Source organism: Scyliorhinus canicula, chromosome 27, assembly GCF_902713615.1.
Source record: "Scyliorhinus canicula chromosome 27, sScyCan1.1, whole genome shotgun sequence".
Taxonomy (NCBI): Eukaryota; Metazoa; Chordata; class Chondrichthyes; order Carcharhiniformes; family Scyliorhinidae; genus Scyliorhinus; species Scyliorhinus canicula.
In genome coordinates, this window is record NC_052172.1 from 1,787,230 (window position 1) to 1,808,496 (window position 21,267).

At 52.2% G+C, this 21,267-nt stretch overlaps 1 protein-coding gene across 1 annotated transcript in view; it reads left to right on the forward strand.

Annotated features, from left to right (window-relative positions):
* Positions 1–20,880, forward strand: part of LOC119957679 (integrin alpha-D-like) — a 61,184-nt gene extending 40,304 nt beyond the window's left edge. Inside the window, exons 5-6 of the mRNA XM_038785754.1 lie at positions 7,182–7,322; positions 20,512–20,880. Of these exons, the coding sequence (XP_038641682.1) occupies positions 7,182–7,322; positions 20,512–20,880 (510 nt within the window). The remainder of the gene's footprint in view (positions 1–7,181; positions 7,323–20,511) is intronic.
* Positions 20,881–21,267: the final 387 nt, after the last annotated feature.

Here is a 21,267-nt window from a genome sequence, read left to right on the forward strand (position 1 = left end):
CGTGTTTGCAGTGAGCTGGATCTGCTGTGATCTCTGCCAGAAAAGACTATCTCTGAATCATTTGGGTGATTTAAACTCATAATAGTAATGTCTTTAACCTGATGTGTTTCTGTTTAAAGATGTTGGGCGCGATTCTCCGGACTCACGACGGTTCGGAGAATAGCGGGTGTCGGAAATCTTTACGGCGACGCTGTTCCGACGCCCTCCCGCTATTCTCCGAACCCCGCAAAATGTCGGAGTCGCCATTCCCGACAATTGCCTCCTTCCCGCCCCTGACACGACCAGAATCGCCACTGATAGCCCCCCCGCTATTCACCGGCCCGGATGGGCCGAAGTCCCGACGTCATGGCGCCCTGTTTGCACGTCGTGAAACACACCTACTTTTTAAATTCGTCAACCAGTCGGCCTGGCTGACGACTGCTTGGAGGAGGTCAGGGCACCACTCTGTGCACCGCTCAGCGCACCGCTCAGCCCACCGCTCAGCGCACCGCTCAGCGCACCGCTCAGCGCACCGCTCAGCGCACCGCTCAGCGCACCGCTCAGCGCACCGCTCAAGTCTGGCCACAACGGGGAAGGCATCCCTGAGAACGGGAGGGGGTCCAGAGCGGGGGGAGTGGGGGCGACGGGGGAGGCAGTGGGGGGCGATGGGGGAGGCAGTGGGGGAGACGGAGGGGGCAGTGGGGGGCGACGGGGGAGGCAGTTGAGGGAGACGGGGGAGGCAGTGGGGGCGACGGGGGAGGCAGTGGGGGGCGACTGGGGAGGCAGTGGGGGAGACGGAGGGGGCAGTGGGGGAGATGGAGGGGGCAGTGGGGGAGACGGAGGGGGCAGTGGGGGAGATGGAGGGGGCAGTGGGGGGCGATGGGGGAGGCAGTTGAGGGAGACGGGGGAGGCAGTGGGGGAGACGGGGGAGGCAGTGGGGGGCGACGGAGGAGGCAGTGGGGGAGACGGGGGAGGCAGTGGGGGGCGACGGGGGAGGCAGTGGGGGGCGATGGGGGAGGCAGTGGGGGAGACGGAGGGGGCAGTGGGGGAGACGGAGGGGGCAGTGGGGGGAGACGGGGGAGGCAGTGGGGGGCGACGGGGGAGGCAGTTGAGGGAGACGGGGGAGGCAGTGGGGGCGACTGGGGAGGCAGTGGGGGGCGACGGGGGAGGCAGTGGGGGAGACGGGGGAGGCAGTGGGGGGCGACGGAGGAGGCAGTGGGGGGCGACGGAGGGGGGGGGGTTAGGTAGAGAGTGAGCGAGTGAGCCGCCCAACCCCGTAACAAAATGTCTGCCACCATGCCATGGCGTGCCGGTGACGAGGACACGGCCGCTGGTTCCCCTGTGGCTTCCGGCCACAGGCCACTGACGCACCCGTGAGGAGGCCATAGTTTACTGGCCGTTGGATGCAGAAAGTGACCAGGGGTTAGGCTGACCGCGTGTCAGCAGCGCGACCAGGCCACCGGGACACACAGGTATCCCGTGGCAGGCGGCTGCCGAGGTGTCGACTAACCTCCGTCTAACATGTCCCGTTTCTCTGCCTCCCACCACCCTTCTGTAGGTTAGCACGATGCATGGGAACAGAACGTCTATGTTCTGCGCAGTGGTTGGGGCCGCTGTACTGGATTTGGAGATGCAGCAGCATCCACACCCACAACCCGCAGTGGATGCAGGGCCAGCTGCAGCAGCAGAGGGAAGGGCCGAGGAGTTGCCAGTCGTCGAGCATCATGGGGGGGGGGGGGAGGAGGGGGAGGAGGGGGAGGAGGAGGGGGAGGAGGAGGAGAGAGTGAGGGTGCAGCCACGGCGCCAGAGGCGACGACCAAAGCCGAGGGTGTACCGTGTCCGGGTCTCTTTCCTAACAATGACGGACATCACCTGCAGGAGGAGACTCCGGCTGAGTAGGCAGACGGTGATACATATCTGCCAACTCCTGTCACACCTCGCCCCACGTGGAACGGGGGGAGGACACGCGATCACGGTTGCCATCAAGGTGACGGTCGCTCTGAACGTCTATGCTACCGGCTCCTTCCAGTCTCCGAGCGGGGACGTCTCCGGGATCTCTCAGTCATCGGTGCATCCGGGATGTGACCAACGCCCTCTATGCCATCGCGGACCGCTACATCACCTTTCCCGAGGACCAAGCAAGTCAAGACTCACGAGCTCGTGGATTTGCCAGTGTGGCCGGGATACCGAGGGTTCAGGGGTCAATCGACTGTGTTCACGTCCCCATGCGCCCGCCTGCAGGGGACAAGGAAGTGTTCACAAACAGAAGGGGGACATACTCCATTAATGTCCAGGTGGTATGCGACCCCCACATGAGGATCATGAACGTCTGTGCAAGGTTCCCAGGGAGTGTGCATGACTCCTACATACTGGTGCAGTCGTTCATACCTGCGATGTTTGAGGGACGTCCCCCCCGGCTGAGGGGCTGGTTGCTAGGCGACAGGGGTTATCCGCTGAGGTCTTGGCTGATGACGCCTATACGGAGGCCTCAGACCAATGCGGAAACACGATACAACGAGGCCCATGCAGCAACCAGGGGTGTGGTGGAGCGCTGCCTTGGCCTCCTGAAGATGAGATTCAGGTGCCTGGACCGCTCCGGAGGGGCCCTGCAGTACCAGCCCGACAGGGTCGCTTGCATTGTTGTGGTCTGCTGTGCGCTGCACAACATCGCGATGCAGAGGGGAGATGACCTGCTGCAGGAGGCGGAGGGAGAAGCCAGTGGCAGTGGTGCCAGCTCAGAGGAGGAGGAGGAGGAGGAGGAGGAGGCGGCGAGGGATGAGGAGGAGGAGGAGGCTGGCGGAGTGGCGGGCGCAGAACGCAGACACGACCCAGGTGCTGGTGATGTCCAGGAGGCGGCACGACGGACCCGTCAAGGACGGCGGGCACGCAACGCCCTGGTGGCAGCACGGTTCACGCATCGCATGTGACGTCCCCGATGAACACCAAACCACCACCTGCATCGCTAGTCATGCAGAGGGTCACCACACAACTGCCACCACCACAACCCCCCCCCCCCCCCCCTCTCAGTGTACACTGCTCCACTTCGACATGACGCTTATCACTGGGTCCAGACGGTATGGCACAACATTGATGGCTGTGTCAGCGGGTGTGATCAGTGCCATGTGGAATGATGACAGCCCGCTCTGCGATGAGCTGTAAGCTCAGAATCGTTAGAGAGAGTCTGACCCATGGCAATAGCTGAACCATCCACCTTGGTGGCCGCTGAGTTCGTCACTGACACTCCATCACGTGCCCGCGTGGGCTAGCTGTGGGAAGGGGTAGGGGCAGGGACTGCACACCCGGCACCAAGGTTTCACCACCTGTCAACCCCAGCGACACTCGGTCACCATCACGATTCCTGTGGCTGTGGAACAATCACACGGTATTACAAGTAAGGTGGAACAGTGCGTTTAATATTAACAATTATTTACAGGTGCCCTAGCCCCTACAACTAAACTGTGCCCTTCACCCGTGCCAACGTACTCAGTGTCTATCTTAGTTGCCTTACGGGCCCTACCACTACGTCTAAGTGAATCCCCAGATGATACAGCAGGAGTGGAGGAGGATTGCTGCGAATCGCCCCCCTCGACTCGTTTCTCCTTGGCCAAGCGTTTCCTGGGGCGACCCGGCCTTGATGGGCCAGGCTGCTCTGCGGGCGTCTCGGGTGATGTTGTGCCACCCTGCTCTGCCTGCTGCCCACCCGATGCACCAGGGATGGGACGGGGGGAGACCGAGAATTCCGGGACGTCCCGTGATGGAGTTAATGGGACGGGCCCCGAAACCTCCTCCTCCCTCGGGGAGCCCGGTGGCCCCCGGGCCTCACTTTGGGACAGAGGTGCGAGCGGGGAGGTTCCCCGTCGCACCACCGACACCTGGCACTGCCAGTCCTGGAGGCCTGCAACGGTATCCACCAGGATCCGAAGGTTTGCAGAGACGGAGTCCAGGGAGTTAGACATTCCCACCAGGGACTGTGCGACCTCAACCTGTGTGTGCACGACGCCATCCAGCACATGTGTCAGGCGGTTGATGGTCTCCGCGACCGACTGCTGCGACTGGCCAATGACCTGGTGAGACTGGGCCAAGGCCTGCAGGGCGCCGGCAATGTCGTTTTGGCTCTGGCACATTGCTGCCTGTGAGAGGGCAACCCTGTCCAGGGCCGAGGATGACGCGTGCACATTAACCCCAATGCCTTGCATAACCTGACCCATTGCCTCCACCGCGGATGCCACCCGTGCGGTGTCGGACTGGGTCACTGCCAAGAGCGGCACCACTCCCTGCTCTTGGACGCGGTTCAACTCCTCTAACAGCGTCTGCAGAGCCAGGAAGGCAGCCCTCCTCCCGTCATTGTTTCCCTGGGTTTCTTGAGGCATCGGCTGTGCGGGTGGGTTGAGAAACTCCAGGAACTCTGAAAACGTCTGGGAGCCAGCTGCATCCTGGGCCTGGTCTGTTCTCCGCGAGTCCGGGCCCTCTGTTGCTCCGACCTCCACCTGCTGTACCTGCTCAGCTGTGATGTGCCAACCAGACTGTGCCCCAGGAGACTCATCACGTTCGGCAGGTTGGCGATGCCCTCTCCGCGGGCGGATGATGCCCCTCCTCTGCTCCACGGCATCGAGCAGCGCCTCGACGTCCGCATCAACAAAGCGAGGAGCAGCTCTCCTCGGCTCCGACATCCTGCCCGACAGATTCTGTGGCCGCCCACGCTTTTTTACGGCGTCGGGCGGCGTCACGTGGGCGTGATCGTGTCGTCACCGCGTTCCGTCGTCATCACGCACGTAATTGACGCGGCCCATTTCCCGGAAGTGAATCCGTCAGGAAATGAAGCCTTCGCGACCGTCGTAAAACGCTCCCGATTTTTATGACGGTTTTACGATTTTCCGCGGGTGCGGAGAATTTCGCCCGTTAAGTCGTTTGGAGGTTTGAAGGAACATTTTGAGGGATTATTTAGTGTTGTGCCGTTTTCGGTGTTACCTTTGAAGTAAGGGGTGTTAAGGGATCCAATGTTTATTTTAAAAAGTTAAGTTGAATTCATGGAATCAACATTGTTTTGTGTTTAAAAACCCACGTGTCCATAATTGTAATACCACATCTGGAGACCAAGCTGTGTGCTTCAAAAGCAACAATACATTAAAGGGAGAGGTTGGTTGAACTCTGTGATACATTTTGGGGTTTTGAAAACGTCGCTCCCATAACACCACCCAAGTGGATAGAGCCGTGAAGAAAGCCTATAGTGTGTTAGCGTTTATTAACAAGGGGATTGAATTTAAGAGCCGTGAGGTTATCCTGCAACTGTGGAAGACCTTGGTTCAAGCACATTTGGAGTATTATGTGCAGTTCTGGTCGCCTCACTATAGGAAGGATTGGAAAGGGTGCAAAGGAGATTTACCAGGATGCTGCCTGGATTGGAGGGTAGGTCTTATGAGGAAAGGTTGAGGGAGCAAAGGAGGATGAGAGGTGACTTAATTGAGGTGTATAAGGTGATGAGAGGGATAGATAGAGTGGACGTTCAACGACTTTTTCCTCGGGTGGATGTAGCTGTTACAAGGGGGCATAACTATAAGGTTCATGGTGGGAGATATAGGAGGGATATCAGAGGTAGGTTCTTTACTCAGAGAGTGGTTGGGGCGTGGAACGCACTCCCAGCTATGGTAGTGGAGTCGGACACTTCAAGAATTTTCAAGCGGTTACTGGATAGGCATATGGAGTGCACTAGAATGATTGGGAGTAGGTTGATTTGATTATAGTTTCAGATTAGTTCGGCACAACATCGAGGGCCGAAAGGCCTGTACTGTGCTGTACACGTCTATGTTCTATCTGTAAACCCTGGCCCAGAACTCTGTAAATTCTATGATTTTTTGTCATGTGCCTGTGCGTGCCCTCAGCTCATTGGCTGTATGTATTATCCTCATTACATTTCCATCTTTACCCTTTAACCTGTCAATTCCAGTGTGGTTCACATTTTAACCTGTGCTGCTTCTGCCTTTCAGAGTCACTCACTAATTGTCCACATCCCATTCATCTCTCCGACTACACAAACGCCTTTCTGTTCCTCCAACTAATCAATTCCGTGACTGCTCGTCTTCCTCCTTTTCTGGTGCCACAAGCATGGCTCCGATCACACTCTTCCGAGCTGTCCAAAACGCAATTCTGATTGGTGCGCGGGACCCCAGTGTCTCCTGCACTACCTGCCGAGTTGTCTTGAACAGCCTGGCACTCGCCCATTATCTTTCTGCCTCCAAGCTCATCAACTGCGATGTGAACATCTCTCCGAATGTGGTGTCAACATATCTCTCAGCCTCCCGGATGCGCCATAGTGACTCCAGCAGGCACTCCAGCTCGGAAAACCAGCAGCTCAAGGTTCTGCAATGGGCAGCATTTCCTGCTCCTGTGCTCATCGAGGCCACTGGTACTGTCCACAGCTTCCCACATCCGACAGGAAAGTCATTCCACGCAGCTCAGCTGCTGACATGCCTCATCTTCACTTCACGTGTCTTTACTTTATTTTATTTTGTTTACTTGACTTAACTAAGTAAAATGAACAATTATTGATAAACCAGATGTGTACTGATAAATCTAATGAACAACTACATACTTTACCAGTTGCAAAAATGTTTCCTTAAACACCTCTATCCCCCGTGAAGCGAATGCGTTACTCACTCAGTCGCCATGGCACTCAGGAAAATAGTCAGATGGAATAAAAGGTGGGAGAAGGTGAAGCTGTTCACATGGGCAGGTAGAATGAAATACATCACATAATTGAAGTTAAATGGAGAAAGATTGAAGATTCTGAGGTGGAGCAGAATCTGCATGTCCTGGCAGACGAATCCGGAGGGTGGGAACACTGCCTGGGAAGTGATTTGGGAGGCAAATGGACTGAGGTTCGGTGCAAGGGGAATTGGATATTAAAGTTGGGATGTTACTCTTGGTAACATTGACAATAATGTCCACAGTTCCGTCCTCCTCATTTAAGAAATTCTATAATTACCTAGCAGGCAGTTCAGGGAATGTTTCCTTGACAACTGGGAGGTGATATCAAAATTACATCAGCTGTGATCTTATACAGTAGTGGAAAAAGCCAGATGGGTTGAATGGCTCTCGCCCGCTCCAAATTTAGATGCTGTATTTATATAATAGCTAACCTCTGGCTCTGACCTCTGGCGATGTCAGTGACTGACCTATAATTCTGATTTCGAATTATGTTCCAGATTGGCTCAAACTTTGGTTCTGAAATCTGTACGCTCGATGTGACTGGAGATGGTAACACAGATTTGCTTCTGATCGGAGCCCCACTCTATCGAGATCACATGTTTGGTGGAATAGTTATCATCTGCACAATGTCTCCCAAGGTAAGAAACAACATCCCATTCTCTCCCACAAATTACTGATGGAGAAGAAACACACCCCATGCACTCCAAAAGTCCATCCCCCTTCCCATTCACTCCCACTGTACACAATCCCAATGGACCAAATCCCTTTCCCGTTCACACCCACAGTGAACAATCCCAATGAACCCAAACCCCTTCCCATTCACACCCACTGTACGCAATCCCAATGGACCCAATCCTCTTTCCGTTCACTCCCACTGTACATAATGCCAATGGACCCAATCCTCTTCCCGTTCACTCCCACTGTGCATAATCCCAATGGACCCAATCCTCTTACCGTTCACTCCCACTGTGCACACACCCAATGCACCTAAAGCCCATCCCGTTCACTCCCACTGCACACATTCCCAATGGATCCAAACCCCGTCCTATTAACTCCCACTGTAAAATATCCCAATGGACCAAACCCCTTCCCATTCCCTCCCACTGTACACAATCCCAATCGACCCAAACCTTCCCGTTCATTCCCACTGTACACAATCCCAATGGAGCCAAACCCCATCCCGTTCACTCCCACTGTACACAATCCCAATGGACCCAAACCCCTTTCCGTTCACTCCCACTGTACACAATCCCAATGGAACCAAACCCCTTTCCGTTCACTCCCACTGCATACAATCCCAATGGACCCAAACCCCTTCCCGTGGACTCCCACTGTCCACAATCCCAATGGACCCAAACCCCTTTCCGTTCACTCCCACTGCATACAATCCCAATGGACCCAAACCCCTCCCCGTGGACTCCCACTGTCCACAATCCCAATGGACCCAAACCCCTTTCCATTCACTCCCACTGTACACAATCCCAATGGACCCAAACCCCTTCGCATTCGCTCCCACTGTACACAATCCCAATAGACCCAAACCCCTTCCCATTCACTCCCACTGTACACAATCCCAATGGAACCAAACCCCTTTCCGTTCACTCCCACTGCATACAATCCCAATGGACCCAAACCCCTTCCCGTAGACTCCCACTGTCCACAATCCCAATGGACCCAAACCCCTTTCCATTCACTCCCACTGTACACAATCCCAATGGACCCAAACCCCTTCGCATTCACTCCCACTGTACACAATCCCAATAGACCCACACCCCTTCCCGTTCACTCCCACTGTACACAATCCCAAACACCAATGCCCCTTCCAATTCATTCCCACTGTACACAATCCCAATGGAACCAAACCCCTTACCGTACATTCCCACTCTTCACAATCCCAATGGACCCAAAACCCTTCCGATTCACTCCCACTCCACATAATCCCAATCATCGATACCCCTTCCCGTTCATTTCCACTGTACACAATCCTGATGTATCCAAACCCCTTCCCATTCACTCCCACTGCATGCAATCCCAATGGCCCCAAACCCCTTCCATTCACTCCCACTGTACACAATCCCAATGGAACCAAACCCCTTCCCGTACATTCCCATTACACTGATTCCCAATGGACCCAAACCCCTTCCCGTTCACTCCCACTGTACACAATCCCAATGGACCCAAATCCCTTCCCGTTCACTCCCACTGTACACAATCCCAAACACCAATGCCCCTTCCAATTCATTCCCACTGTACACAATCCAAATGGAACCAAACCCCTTACCGTACATTCCCACTCTACACAATCCCAATGGACCCAAAACCCTTCCGATTCACTCCCACTCCACATAATCCCAATCATCGATACCCCTTCCCGTTCATTTCCACTGTACACAATCCTGATGGATCCAAACCCCTTCCCATTCACTCCCACTGCATGCAATCCCAATGGCCCCAAACCCCTTCCATTCACTCCCACTGTACACAATCCCAATGGAACCAAACCCCTTCCCGTACATTCCCATTACACTGATTCCCAATGGACCCAAACCCTTCCAATTCACTCCCACTCTACACAATCACAATGGACACAACCCCCTTCCCGTTCACTCCCACTGTGCCCAATCCCAATGGACATAATCCCCTTCCCATTCACTCCCACTTTACACAATCCCAATGGACACACACCCCTTGCCATTCACTGCCATTGTAAACAATCACAATGGACCCACACCCCTTCCCATTGACACCCATTATCTTCAATCCCAATTGACCCACACAACATCCCATTCACTCCCACTGTACACAATCCCAATGGACCCAAACCCCTTTCCGTTCACTCCCACTGTACACAATCCCAATGGAACCAAACCCCTTTTCGTTCACTCCCAGTGCATACAATCCCAATGGACCCAAACCCCTTCCCGTAGACTCCCACTGTACATAATCTGAATGGACCCAAGCCCCTTCGCATTCACTCCCACTGTACACAATCCCAATGGACCCAAACCCCTTCCCGTCACTCCCACTGTACACAATACCAATGGAACCAAACCCCTTCCCGTACATTCCCATTGTACACAATCCCAATGGACCGAAACCCCTTCCCGTTCACTCCCACTGTACACAATACCAATGGAACCAAACCCCTTACTGTACATTCCCACTCTACACAATCCCAATGGACCCAAAACCCTTCCGATTCACTCCCACTGTACACAATCCCAATGGAACCAAACCCCTTACCGTACATCCCACTCTACACAATCCCAATGGACCCAAAACCCTTCCGATTCACTCCCACTCCACATAATCCCAATCATCGATACCCCTTCCCGTTCATTTCCACTGTACACAATCCTGATGGATCCAAACCCTTTCCCATTCACTCCCACTGCATGCAATCCCAATGGCCCCAAACCCCTTCCATTCACCCCCACTGTACACAATCCCAATGGAACCCAACCCCTTCCCGCACATTCCCATTACACTGATTCCCAATGGACCCAAACCCCTTCCCGTTCACTCCCACTGTACACAATCCCAATGGACCCAAATCCCTTCCCGTTCACTCCCACTGTACACAATCCCAAACACCAATGCCCCTTCCAATTCATTCCCACTGTACACAATCCAAATGGAACCAAACCCCTTACCGTACATTCCCACTCTACACAATCCCAATGGACCCAAAACCCTTCCGATTCACTCCCACTCCACATAATCCCAATCATCGATACCCCTTCCCGTTCATTTCCACTGTACACAATCCTGATGGATCCAAACCCCTTCCCATTCACTCCCACTGCATGCAATCCCAATGGCCCCAAACCCCTTCCATTCACTCCCACTGTACACAATCCCAATGGAACCAAACCCCTTCCCGTACATTCCCATTACACTGATTCCCAATGGACCCAAACCCTTCCAATTCACTCCCACTCTACACAATCACAATGGACACAACCCCCTTCCCGTTCACTCCCACTGTGCCCAATCCCAATGGACATAATCCCCTTCCCATTCACTCCCACTTTACACAATCCCAATGGACACACACCCCTTGCCATTCACTGCCATTGTAAACAATCACAATGGACCCACACCCCTTCCCATTGACACCCATTATCTTCAATCCCAATTGACCCACACAACATCCCATTCACTCCCACTGTACACAATCCCAATGGACCCAAACCCCTTTCCGTTCACTCCCACTGTACACAATCCCAATGGAACCAAACCCCTTTTCGTTCACTCCCAGTGCATACAATCCCAATGGACCCAAACCCCTTCCCGTAGACTCCCACTGTACATAATCTGAATGGACCCAAGCCCCTTCGCATTCACTCCCACTGTACACAATCCCAATGGACCCAAACCCCTTCCCGTTCACTCCCACTGTACACAATACCAATGGAACCAAACCCCTTCCCGTACATTCCCATTGTACACAATCCCAATGGACCGAAACCCCTTCCCGTTCACTCCCACTGTACACAATACCAATGGAACCAAACCCCTTACTGTACATTCCCACTCTACACAATCCCAATGGACCCAAAACCCTTCCGATTCACTCCCACTGTACACAATCCCAATGGAACCAAACCCCTTACCGTACATTCCCACTCTACACAATCCCAATGGACCCAAAACCCTTCCGATTCACTCCCACTCCACATAATCCCAATCATCGATACCCCTTCCCGTTCATTTCCACTGTACACAATCCTGATGGATCCAAACCCTTTCCCATTCACTCCCACTGCATGCAATCCCAATGGCCCCAAACCCCTTCCATTCACCCCCACTGTACACAATCCCAATGGAACCCAACCCCTTCCCGCACATTCCCATTACACTGATTCCCAATGGACCCAAACCCTTCCAATTCACTCCCACTCTACACAATCACAATGGACACAACCCCCTTCCCGTTCACTCCCACTGTGCCCAATCCCAATGGACATAATCCCCTTCCCATTCACTCCCACTTTACACAATCCCAATGGACACACACCCCTTGCCATTCACTCCCATTGTAAACAATCACAATGGACCCACACCCCTTCCCATTGACTCCCATTATCTGCAATCCCAATTGACCCACACAACATCCCATTCACTCCCACTGTACACAATCCCAATGGTCCCAAATACCTTCCCGTGCATTCCCATTCCACTCATTCCCAATGGAACCAAACCCCTTCGCATTCACTCCCACTGCACAGAATCAAAATGGACCCAAAGACCTTCCCGTACATTGCCATTCCACTGATTCCCAATGGACCCAAACCCCTTCCCATTCACTCCCACTGTACACAATCCCAATGGACCCAGAACCCTTCCGATTCACTCCCACTCCACACAATCCCAATCATCAATACCCCTTCCCGTTCATTTCCACTGTACATAATCCCAATGGATCCAAACACCTTCCAATTCACTCCCACTGCACGCAATCCAAATGGACCCAAACCCCTTCTCATTCACTCCCACTGTGCCCAATCCCAATGGACATAACCCCCTTCCCATTCACTCCCACTTTACACAATCCCAATGGACCCAAACCCCTTCCTGTGCACTCCCACTGTACACAATCCAAATTCACTCAAACCCCTTCCCATTCACACCCACTGCACACAATCCCAAATGACCTAAACCATTCCCATTCACTCACACTCTACACAATCCCAAAGGACCCAATCCCCTTCTCTATCACACCCACTGTACACAATCCCAATGGACACAATCCCCGTCCCATTCATCCCCCTCCTTTGTACACAATCTCAATGCAGCCAAATCCCTTCCCATTCTCTTCCATTGTACCCAATCGCAATGGACACAAAACCCTTCCCATTCACTCGCACTGTACACAATCCCAATGGACCCAAACCCTTCCCATTCACTCCCACTGTACACAATCCTAATTGACCCATACCCCTTCCAGTTCACTCGCATTGTACACAATCCCAATGAATCCAAACCCCTTCCCATTCACTCCCACTGTACACAATCCCAATGGATCCAACCCCTTCCCATTCACTCCCACTGTACACAATCCCAATGGACCCAAACCCCTTCCCGTTCACTCCTACTGTACACAATCACAATGGATCTAAACCCCTTCTCATTCGCTCCCACTGTACACAATCCCAATCGGCCCAAACCCCTTCCCGTTCACTCCTACTGTACACAATCCCAAACACCGATGCCCCTTCCTATTCATTCCCACTGTACACAATCCCAATGGATCTAAACCCCTTCTCATTCACTCCCACTGTACACAATCCCAATCGGCCCAAATCCCTTCCCATTCACTCCCACTGTACACATTCCCAAACAACCGATGCCCCTTCCTATTCATTCCCACTGTACACAATCCCAATGGATCTAAACCCCTTCTCATTCACTCCTACTGAGGACAATCCCAATCGGCCCAAACCCCTTCCTGTTCCCTCCCACTGTACACAACCCCAAACTACCGATGCCCCTTCCTATTCATCCCCACTGTACACAATCCCAATGCAGCCAAACCCCTTCCCATTCTTTCCCACTGTACATTACCCCAATCACCCAAATCCCTTCCCATTCACTCCCACTGTACACAATCCCAATGGACCCAAACCCCTTCCCATTCACTCCCACTGCATACAATCCCAATGGACCCAAACCCTTTCCCGTAGACTCCCACTGTCCACAATCCGAATGGACCCAAACCACTTTGCATTCACTCCCACTGTACATAATCCCAATGGAGCCAAACCCCTTCCCGTTCACTCCCACTGTACACAATTCCAATAGACCCAAACTCAATCCCATTCACTCCCACTGTACACAATCCCAATGGACCCAAACTCAATCCCGTTCACTCCCACTGTACACAATCCAAATGGACACAAGCTCAATCCCGTTCACTCCCATTGTACACAATCCAAATGGTCACAACCCCCTTCCCATAGACTCCCACTGTACACAATCCAAATGGACCCAAACCCCTTCACGTTCACCCCCATTGTCCACAATCCCAATGGACCCAAACCCCTTCCCATTAACTCCCACAGTCCACAAATCCCAATGGACCCAAAACACCTTCCCATTCACTCCCACTCTACACTATCCCAATGGACCCAAACTCCTTCCCGTAGACTCCCACTCTACACTATCCCAATGGACCCAAACTCCTTCACGTTCACCCCCACTGTGCACAATCCCAATGGACCCAAACCCCTTCCCATTCACTCCCACTGTGCACAATCCCAATGGACCCAAACCCCTTCCCATTCACTCCCACTGTACACTATCCCAATGGACCCAAACCCCTTCCCATTCACTCCCACAGTCCACAAATCCCAATGGACCCAAAACACCTTCCCATTCACTCCCACTCTACACTATCCCAATGGACCCAAACCCCTTCCCGTAGACTCCCACTCGACACTATCCCAATGGCCCCAAACTCCTTCACGTTCACCCCCACTGTACACAATCCCAATGGACCCAAACCCCTGCCTAATCACTCACACTGTACAAATTCGCAATGGACCGAAACCCCTTCCTAATCACTCACACTGTACGAATTCGCAATGGACCCAATCCCCTGCACAATCATTCCCACTGTACACAATACCATCAACCAAACCTCCTCCTATTCATTCCCATTGTATACAATACGAATGCAGCATAACCCCTTCACATTCTCTCCCACTGTAGCCAATCCCAATGGACCCAAACCCCTTCACATTCTCTCCCACTGTAGCCAATCCCAATGGACCCAAACCCCTTCACATTCTCTCCCACTGTAGCCAATCCCAATGGAACCAAACCACTTCCCATTCACTCTCACTGCACAACAAACCCAATGGACCCAAACCCCTTCCCAATCACTCCCACTGCATACAATCCCAATGGACCCAAACGTGACGCCACTGTTTAAAAAAGGAGGTAGGCAGAAAGCAGGAAATTATAGGCCAGTGAGTTTAACTTCGGTAATAGGGAAGATGCTGGAATCTATCATCAAGGAAGAAATTGCGAGGCATCTGGATAGAAATTGTCCCATTGGGCAGACGCAGCATGGGTTCGTTAAAGGCAGGTCATGCCTAACTAATTTAGTGGAATTTTTTGAGGACATTACCAGTGCAGTAGATAACGGGGAGCCGATGGATGTGGTATATCTGGATTTCCAGAAAGCCTTTGACAAGGTGCCACACAAAAGGTTGCTGCATAAGATAAAGATGCATGGCATTAAGGGTAAAGTAGTAGCATGGATAGAGGATTGGTTAATTAATAGAAAGCAAAGAGTTGGGGTAATGGGTGTTTCTCTGGTTGGCAATCAGTAGCTAGTGGTGTCCCTCAGGGATCCGTGTTGGGCCCACAATTGTTCACAATTTACATTGATGATTTGGAGTTGGGGACCAAGGGCAATGTGTCCAAGTTTGCAGATGACACTAAGATGAGTGGTAAAGCGAAAAGTGCAGAGGATACTGGAATTCTGCAGAGGGATTTGGATAGGTTAAGTGAATGGGCTCGGGTCTGGCAGATGGAATACAATGTTGACAAATGTGAGGTTATCCATTTTGGTAGGAATAACAGCAAACGGGATTATTATTTAAACGATAAAATATTAAAGCATGCCGCTGTTCAGAGAGACTTGGGTGTGCTAGTGCATGAGTCACAGAAGGTTGGTTTACAAGTGCAACAGGTGATTAAGAAGGCAAATGGAATTTTGTCCTTCATTGCTAGAGGGGTGGAGTTTAAGACTAGGGAGGTTATGTTGCAATTGTATAAGGTGTTAGTGCGGCCACACCTGGAGTATTGTGTTCAGTTTTGGTATCCTTACTTGAGAAAGGACGTACTGGCACTGGAGGGTGTGCAGAGGAGATTCACTAGGTTAATCCCAGAGCTGAAGGGGTTGGATTATGAGGAGAGGTTGAGTAGACTGGGACTGTACTCATTGGAATTTAGAAGGATGAGGGGGGATCTTATAGAAACATTTAAAATTATGAAGGGAATAGATAGGATAGATGTGGGCAGGTTGTTTCCACTGGCGGGTGACAGCAGAACTAGGGGGCATAGCCTCAAAATAAGGGGAAGTAGATTTAGAACTGAGTTTAGGAGGAACTTCTTCACCCAAAGGGTTGTGAATCTATGGAATTCCTTGCCCAGTGAAGCAGTTGAGGCTCCTTCATTACATGTTTTTAAGGTAAAGATAGATAGTTTTTTGAAGAATAAAGGGATTAAGGGTTATGGTGTTCGGGCCGGAAAGTGGAGCTGAGTCCACAAAAGATCAGCCATGATCTAATTGAATGGCGGAGCAGGCTCGAGGGGCCAGATGGCCTACTCCTGCTCCTAGTTCTTATGTTCTTATGTTCTTATGTTCCCATTCACTCCCACTGTACACAATCCCAATGGACCCAAACCCCTTTCCATTCACTCCCACTGTACATAATCCCAATGGAGCCAAACCCCTTCCCGTTCACTCCCACTGTACACAATTCCAATAGACCCAAACTCAATCCCGTTCACTCCCACTGTACACAATCCCAATGGACCCAAACTCAATCCCGTTCACTCCCACTGTACACAATCCAAATGGACACAAGCTCAATCCCGTTCACTCCCACTGTACACAATCCAAATGGTCACAACCCCCTTCCCATAGACTCCCACTGTACACAATCCAAATGGACCCAAACCCCTTCACGTTCACCCCCATTGTCCACAATCCCAATGGACCCAAACCCCTTCCCACTAACTCTCACAGTCCACAAATCCCAATGGACCCAAAACACCTTCCCATTCACTCCCACTCTACACTATCCCAATGGACTCAAACTCTTTCCCATTCACTCCCACTCGACACTATCCCAATGGACCCAAACTCCTTCACGTTCACCCCCACTGTGCACAATCCCAATGGACCCAAACCCCTTCCCATTCACTCCCACTGTGCACAATCCCAATGGACCCAAACCCCTTCCCATTCACTCCCACTGTACACTATCCCAATGGACCCAAACCCCTTCCCATTCACTCCCACTGTCCACAATCACAATGGAACCAAATCCCTTCACATTCACTCCCATTGTACACAATCCCAATGGACCCAATCCCCTTCCAATACACTACCATTGTACACAATCCCAATGGATCGAAACCCCTTCCCATTCACTCCCACTGTACACAATCCCAATGGATCGAAACCCCTTCCCATTCACTCCCACTGTCCACAATCACAATGGAACCAAATCCCTTCACATTCACTCCCATTGTACACAATCCCAATGGATGCAATCCGCTTCCCGTTCACTCCTACTGTACACAATTCCAATGGCCCCATACCCCTTCCCATTCACTCCCACTGTGCACAATCCAAATCACCCAAGCCCCTTCCCATTCACACCCACTGTACACAATTCCAATGGACCCAAACCCCTTCCCGTTCACTCCTACTGTACACAATCCCAAACACCAATGCCCCTTCCTATTCATTCCCACTGCACACAATCCCAATGGATCTAAACCCCTTCTCATTCGCTCCCACTGTACACAATCCCAATGGACCCAACCCCCTTCCCATTCATTCACACTGTGCACAATCCCAATGGACGCAATCCGCTTCCCATTCATTCACACTGTGCACAATCCCAATGGACGCAATCTGCTTCCCATTCATTCACACTGTGCACAATCCGACTCACCCAAACCCCTTCCCAGTCACTCCCACTGTACACACTAACAATGGACCCAAACCCCTTCCCGTTCACTCCCACTGTACACAATTCCAAAGGACCCATACCCCTTCCCATTCTCTCCCACTGTCCTCTATCCCAGTTGTCCCACACCCCTTTCCATTCAATCCCATTGTACACAATTCCAATGGACCCAAAACCCTCCCCATTTACTCCCATTGTACACAATTCCAATGGACCCAAACCACTTCCCATTCTCTCCCACTGTACCCAATCCCAATGGATGCAATCCGCTTCCCATTCACTCCCACTGTCCAATATCGCTATGGACCCAAACCCCTTCCCATTCACACCCACTGTCCACAATCCCAATGGACCCAAATCCCGTCCCACTCACTCCCACTGTACACAGTCCCAATGGATGCAATCCGCTTTCTATTCACTCCCACTGTCCAATATCGCTATGGACCCAAACTCCTTCCCATTCACTCCCACCGTACACAATCCTAATGGAGCCAAACCCCTTCCTATTCACTCCCAGGTACACAATCCCAATGGACCCAAACCCCTTCCCATTCACGCCCACTGTCCACAATCCCAATGGACTCAAATCCCGTCCCACTCATTCCCACTGCACACAGTTCCAATGGACCCAAACACTGTCCCATTCACTCCCACTCTGCACAATCCCATCACTCAAACCCCCTCACATTCACTCCCACTGTACACAATTCCTATGGACCCAAACCCCTTCCCATTCACTCCCACTGTACACAATCCCAATGTACCCAAACCCCTTCCCATTCACTCCCACTGTACACAATCCCAATGGACCCAAACCCCTTCCCGTTCACTCCCACTGTACACATTCCTGATGGACCCAAACACCTTCCCTTTACTCTCACTGCACACCACCCCAATGGACCCAAATCCTTTCCAACTCCCATTTGTGCACAATCCCAATCACCCAAACCCCTTCCCATTGACTTCCACTGTTAACAATCCCAATGGACCCAAACCCCTTTCCATTCCTGGAGACGTGAGATTGAGTGAATTTTTAAAAAGTGATTTATGCAATGTGGGCGTCGATTGTTGGGCCAGAATTTATTACCCATCCCTATTCACCCTTCAGAAGATAGTGGTGAGCTGCATTCTTGATCCACTGCCGTATCTAAAGTGTAGGTATACCCGCTGTGCTGTTCGGAAGGAAGTTCTAGCATGTTGCCCCAGCGACAGTGAAGGAAAGGTGATATATTTCCAAGTCAGGGCGGTGAGTGACTTGGAGGGGAACCTCCAGGTCGTGGGGTTCCCAGGAACTGCTGCTCTTATCCTTCCAGATGGTAGAGGTCCTGGGTTTTGAAGCTGCTGTCGAAGGAACCTTGGTGAGTTACTGCAGTGCATCTTGTAGATGGTACACCACGGTGTTCGTCGGTGGTGATGGGTTTGAATGTTTCTGGAAGGAGGAGCCATCAAGCGGGGCTGCTTTCTCCTGGATGGTGTCGAGCTTCTTGAGTGTTGTTGGAGGTGCACTCATCCAGGCTAGTGGAGAGTATTCCATCACATTCCTGACTTGTGCCTTGTAGATGGTGGACAGGCTTTGGGTGTTGGTCAGGAGGTAGGTTACCCACGGTAGGATTGCTAGCCTTTGTTGTGCTCTGGCAGCCACAGTATTAATATGGCAGATTCCAGTTCTGTTTCTGATCAATGGTAACCCCCAGGATGTTGATTGTGGGGGATTCAGCGATGATAATGCCATTGAATGTCAAGGGGAGATCGTTAGATCCTCTCTTGTAGGAGATGGTCATTGCCTGGCACTTGTGAGGTGTGAATGTAACTTGCCACTTGTCAGCCCGAGCCTGGATATTGTCCAGGTCTGACTGCATTTGGACATGGACTGCTTCATTATCTGAGGAGTCGGGAATGGTGCTGAACATTGTGCAGTCATCCGCAAACATCCCCACTCCTGACCTTATGATGATTATGATGAAGCAGCTGACGATGGCTGGGCTTCCGGATGTGAAAGGGATGGAGAGGTAAGGGATTGGAAGCAGCAGATATAGGGTAGGCAGAGTATAAGGAGGAAAGAGGACGAAGAAGGAATGGAGAGAGAGAGTGGGAGAGTTAAAGGTGGAGAAATGGAGATTTATTGTGAGGGTTTGGAGGGAGGTGTGTGTTAATGACAGGAGTGTAACTGTGAGTAAGGGAGTGCAAATTATTCACCTCTTATCTCTCCTTTTCTCCCTTTCTCTCGCTCTCCTGGTCTTCATTTCATTTCGCCCCATCTCGTCCCATCCTCTCTGCTGTCCCTCACTTACTTGTTCCTCTTCTCTGCGTTGCTTCCCCCTCGCCTCAACCCCTCCATTATATCAACCTCTCCCCTTTTGCTCCCTCTATTCACCCCCTCCCTCTCTCCCTTGTGCTCCCTCTCTCTATTCACCCCATCCCTCTCCCCCTTTGCTCCCTCTCTCTATTCACCCCCTCCCTCTCTCCCTTGCTCTCCCTCTCTCTATTCACCCCCTCCCTCTCTCCCTTGCTCTCCCTCTCTCTATTCACCTCCTCCCTCTCTCCCTTGCTCTCCCTCTCTCTATTCACCCCTCCCTCTCTCCCCCTTGCTCTCCCTCTCTCTATTCACCCCCTCCCACTCTCCCCCTTGCTCTCCCTCCCTCTATTCACCCGCTCTCTCTCTCCTTGTGCTCTCCCTCTCTCTATTCACCCCTCCCTCTCTCCCTTGCTCTCCCTCTCTCTATTCACCCCCTCCCTCTCCCCCCTTGCTCTCCCTCCTTCTATTCACCCGCTCCCTCTCTCCTTGTGCTCTCCCTCTCTCTATTCACCCCTCCCTCTCTCCCTTGCTCTCCCTCTCTCTATTCACCCCCTCCCTCTCTCCCCCCTTGCTCTCCCTCTCTTTATTCAACCCCTCCCTCTCTCCCTTGTGCTCTCCCTCTCTTTATTCACCCCCTCCCTCTCTCCCTTGTGCTCTCCCTCTCTTTATTCACTCCCTCCCTCTCTCCCTTGTGCTCTCCCTCTCTCTGTTCACCCTCTCCCTCTCTCCCTCGTGCTCCCAATCTCTTTATTCACCCCGTCCTTCATTCCCTCAATATCTCCTCTCTCCTCCCCACTCCTGCCTCCCTCTCTCCAGGGTAATTTCTCCTGCCGTGACTCCCTCCGCGGTGACAAAGGCAATGGGCTGGGCCGTTTTGGGAGTGCCATCGCTGGGCTGCGGGACCTGAATGGAGATGGCCTGAGTGACGTGGCTATCGGAGCACCGCTGGAGGACCATCACCACGGCCGGCTCTATATTTACCACGGCCAGAGGAGTGGAATCAATCCCAGATACAGTCAGGTCAGAGGGCAGAGAGTTCGGTCAGGGTCACAGGTCAACTCCCAGGCCTTGCACTCATTAGAACAATCCCAGTCTCCCATAGTTACAGCCCCTTTCAGAGAAGCATGGAAGCGGAGAAGGAGCAGCCCATTCTGCCCTTCAAAACAGCTCATCTATTCAACATGATAATGGCCGATTCTCTATGTCAACACCATACTCCAGCTCTCTACCTGTATCCCATGCTGCCTTTACTTTCCAGCAATTTCCTTCTGAAATATATTCAGTGACTTGGTCTGCATGGCTTTCTGTGGTAGAGAATTTCACAGCTTCACTGCATCACGGTCGGAAATGGCCATTCCTGAGACTGTGACCCCTCGTTCTTGGCCCTCCAGCCAGAGGGAAACCTACCCCTGTCTCCAGTCTGACTGCCCATTCAGAATTTCAGATGTTTCAATCAGATCCCCCCTCATTCTTCTAAACTCCAGTGAATCCAGGCCCAGTCGACCCAAAACGCTCCTCACACGACAGTCCTCTGTGGTAACTGTATTCTTTCTGAGAGAAGGACACCAAATC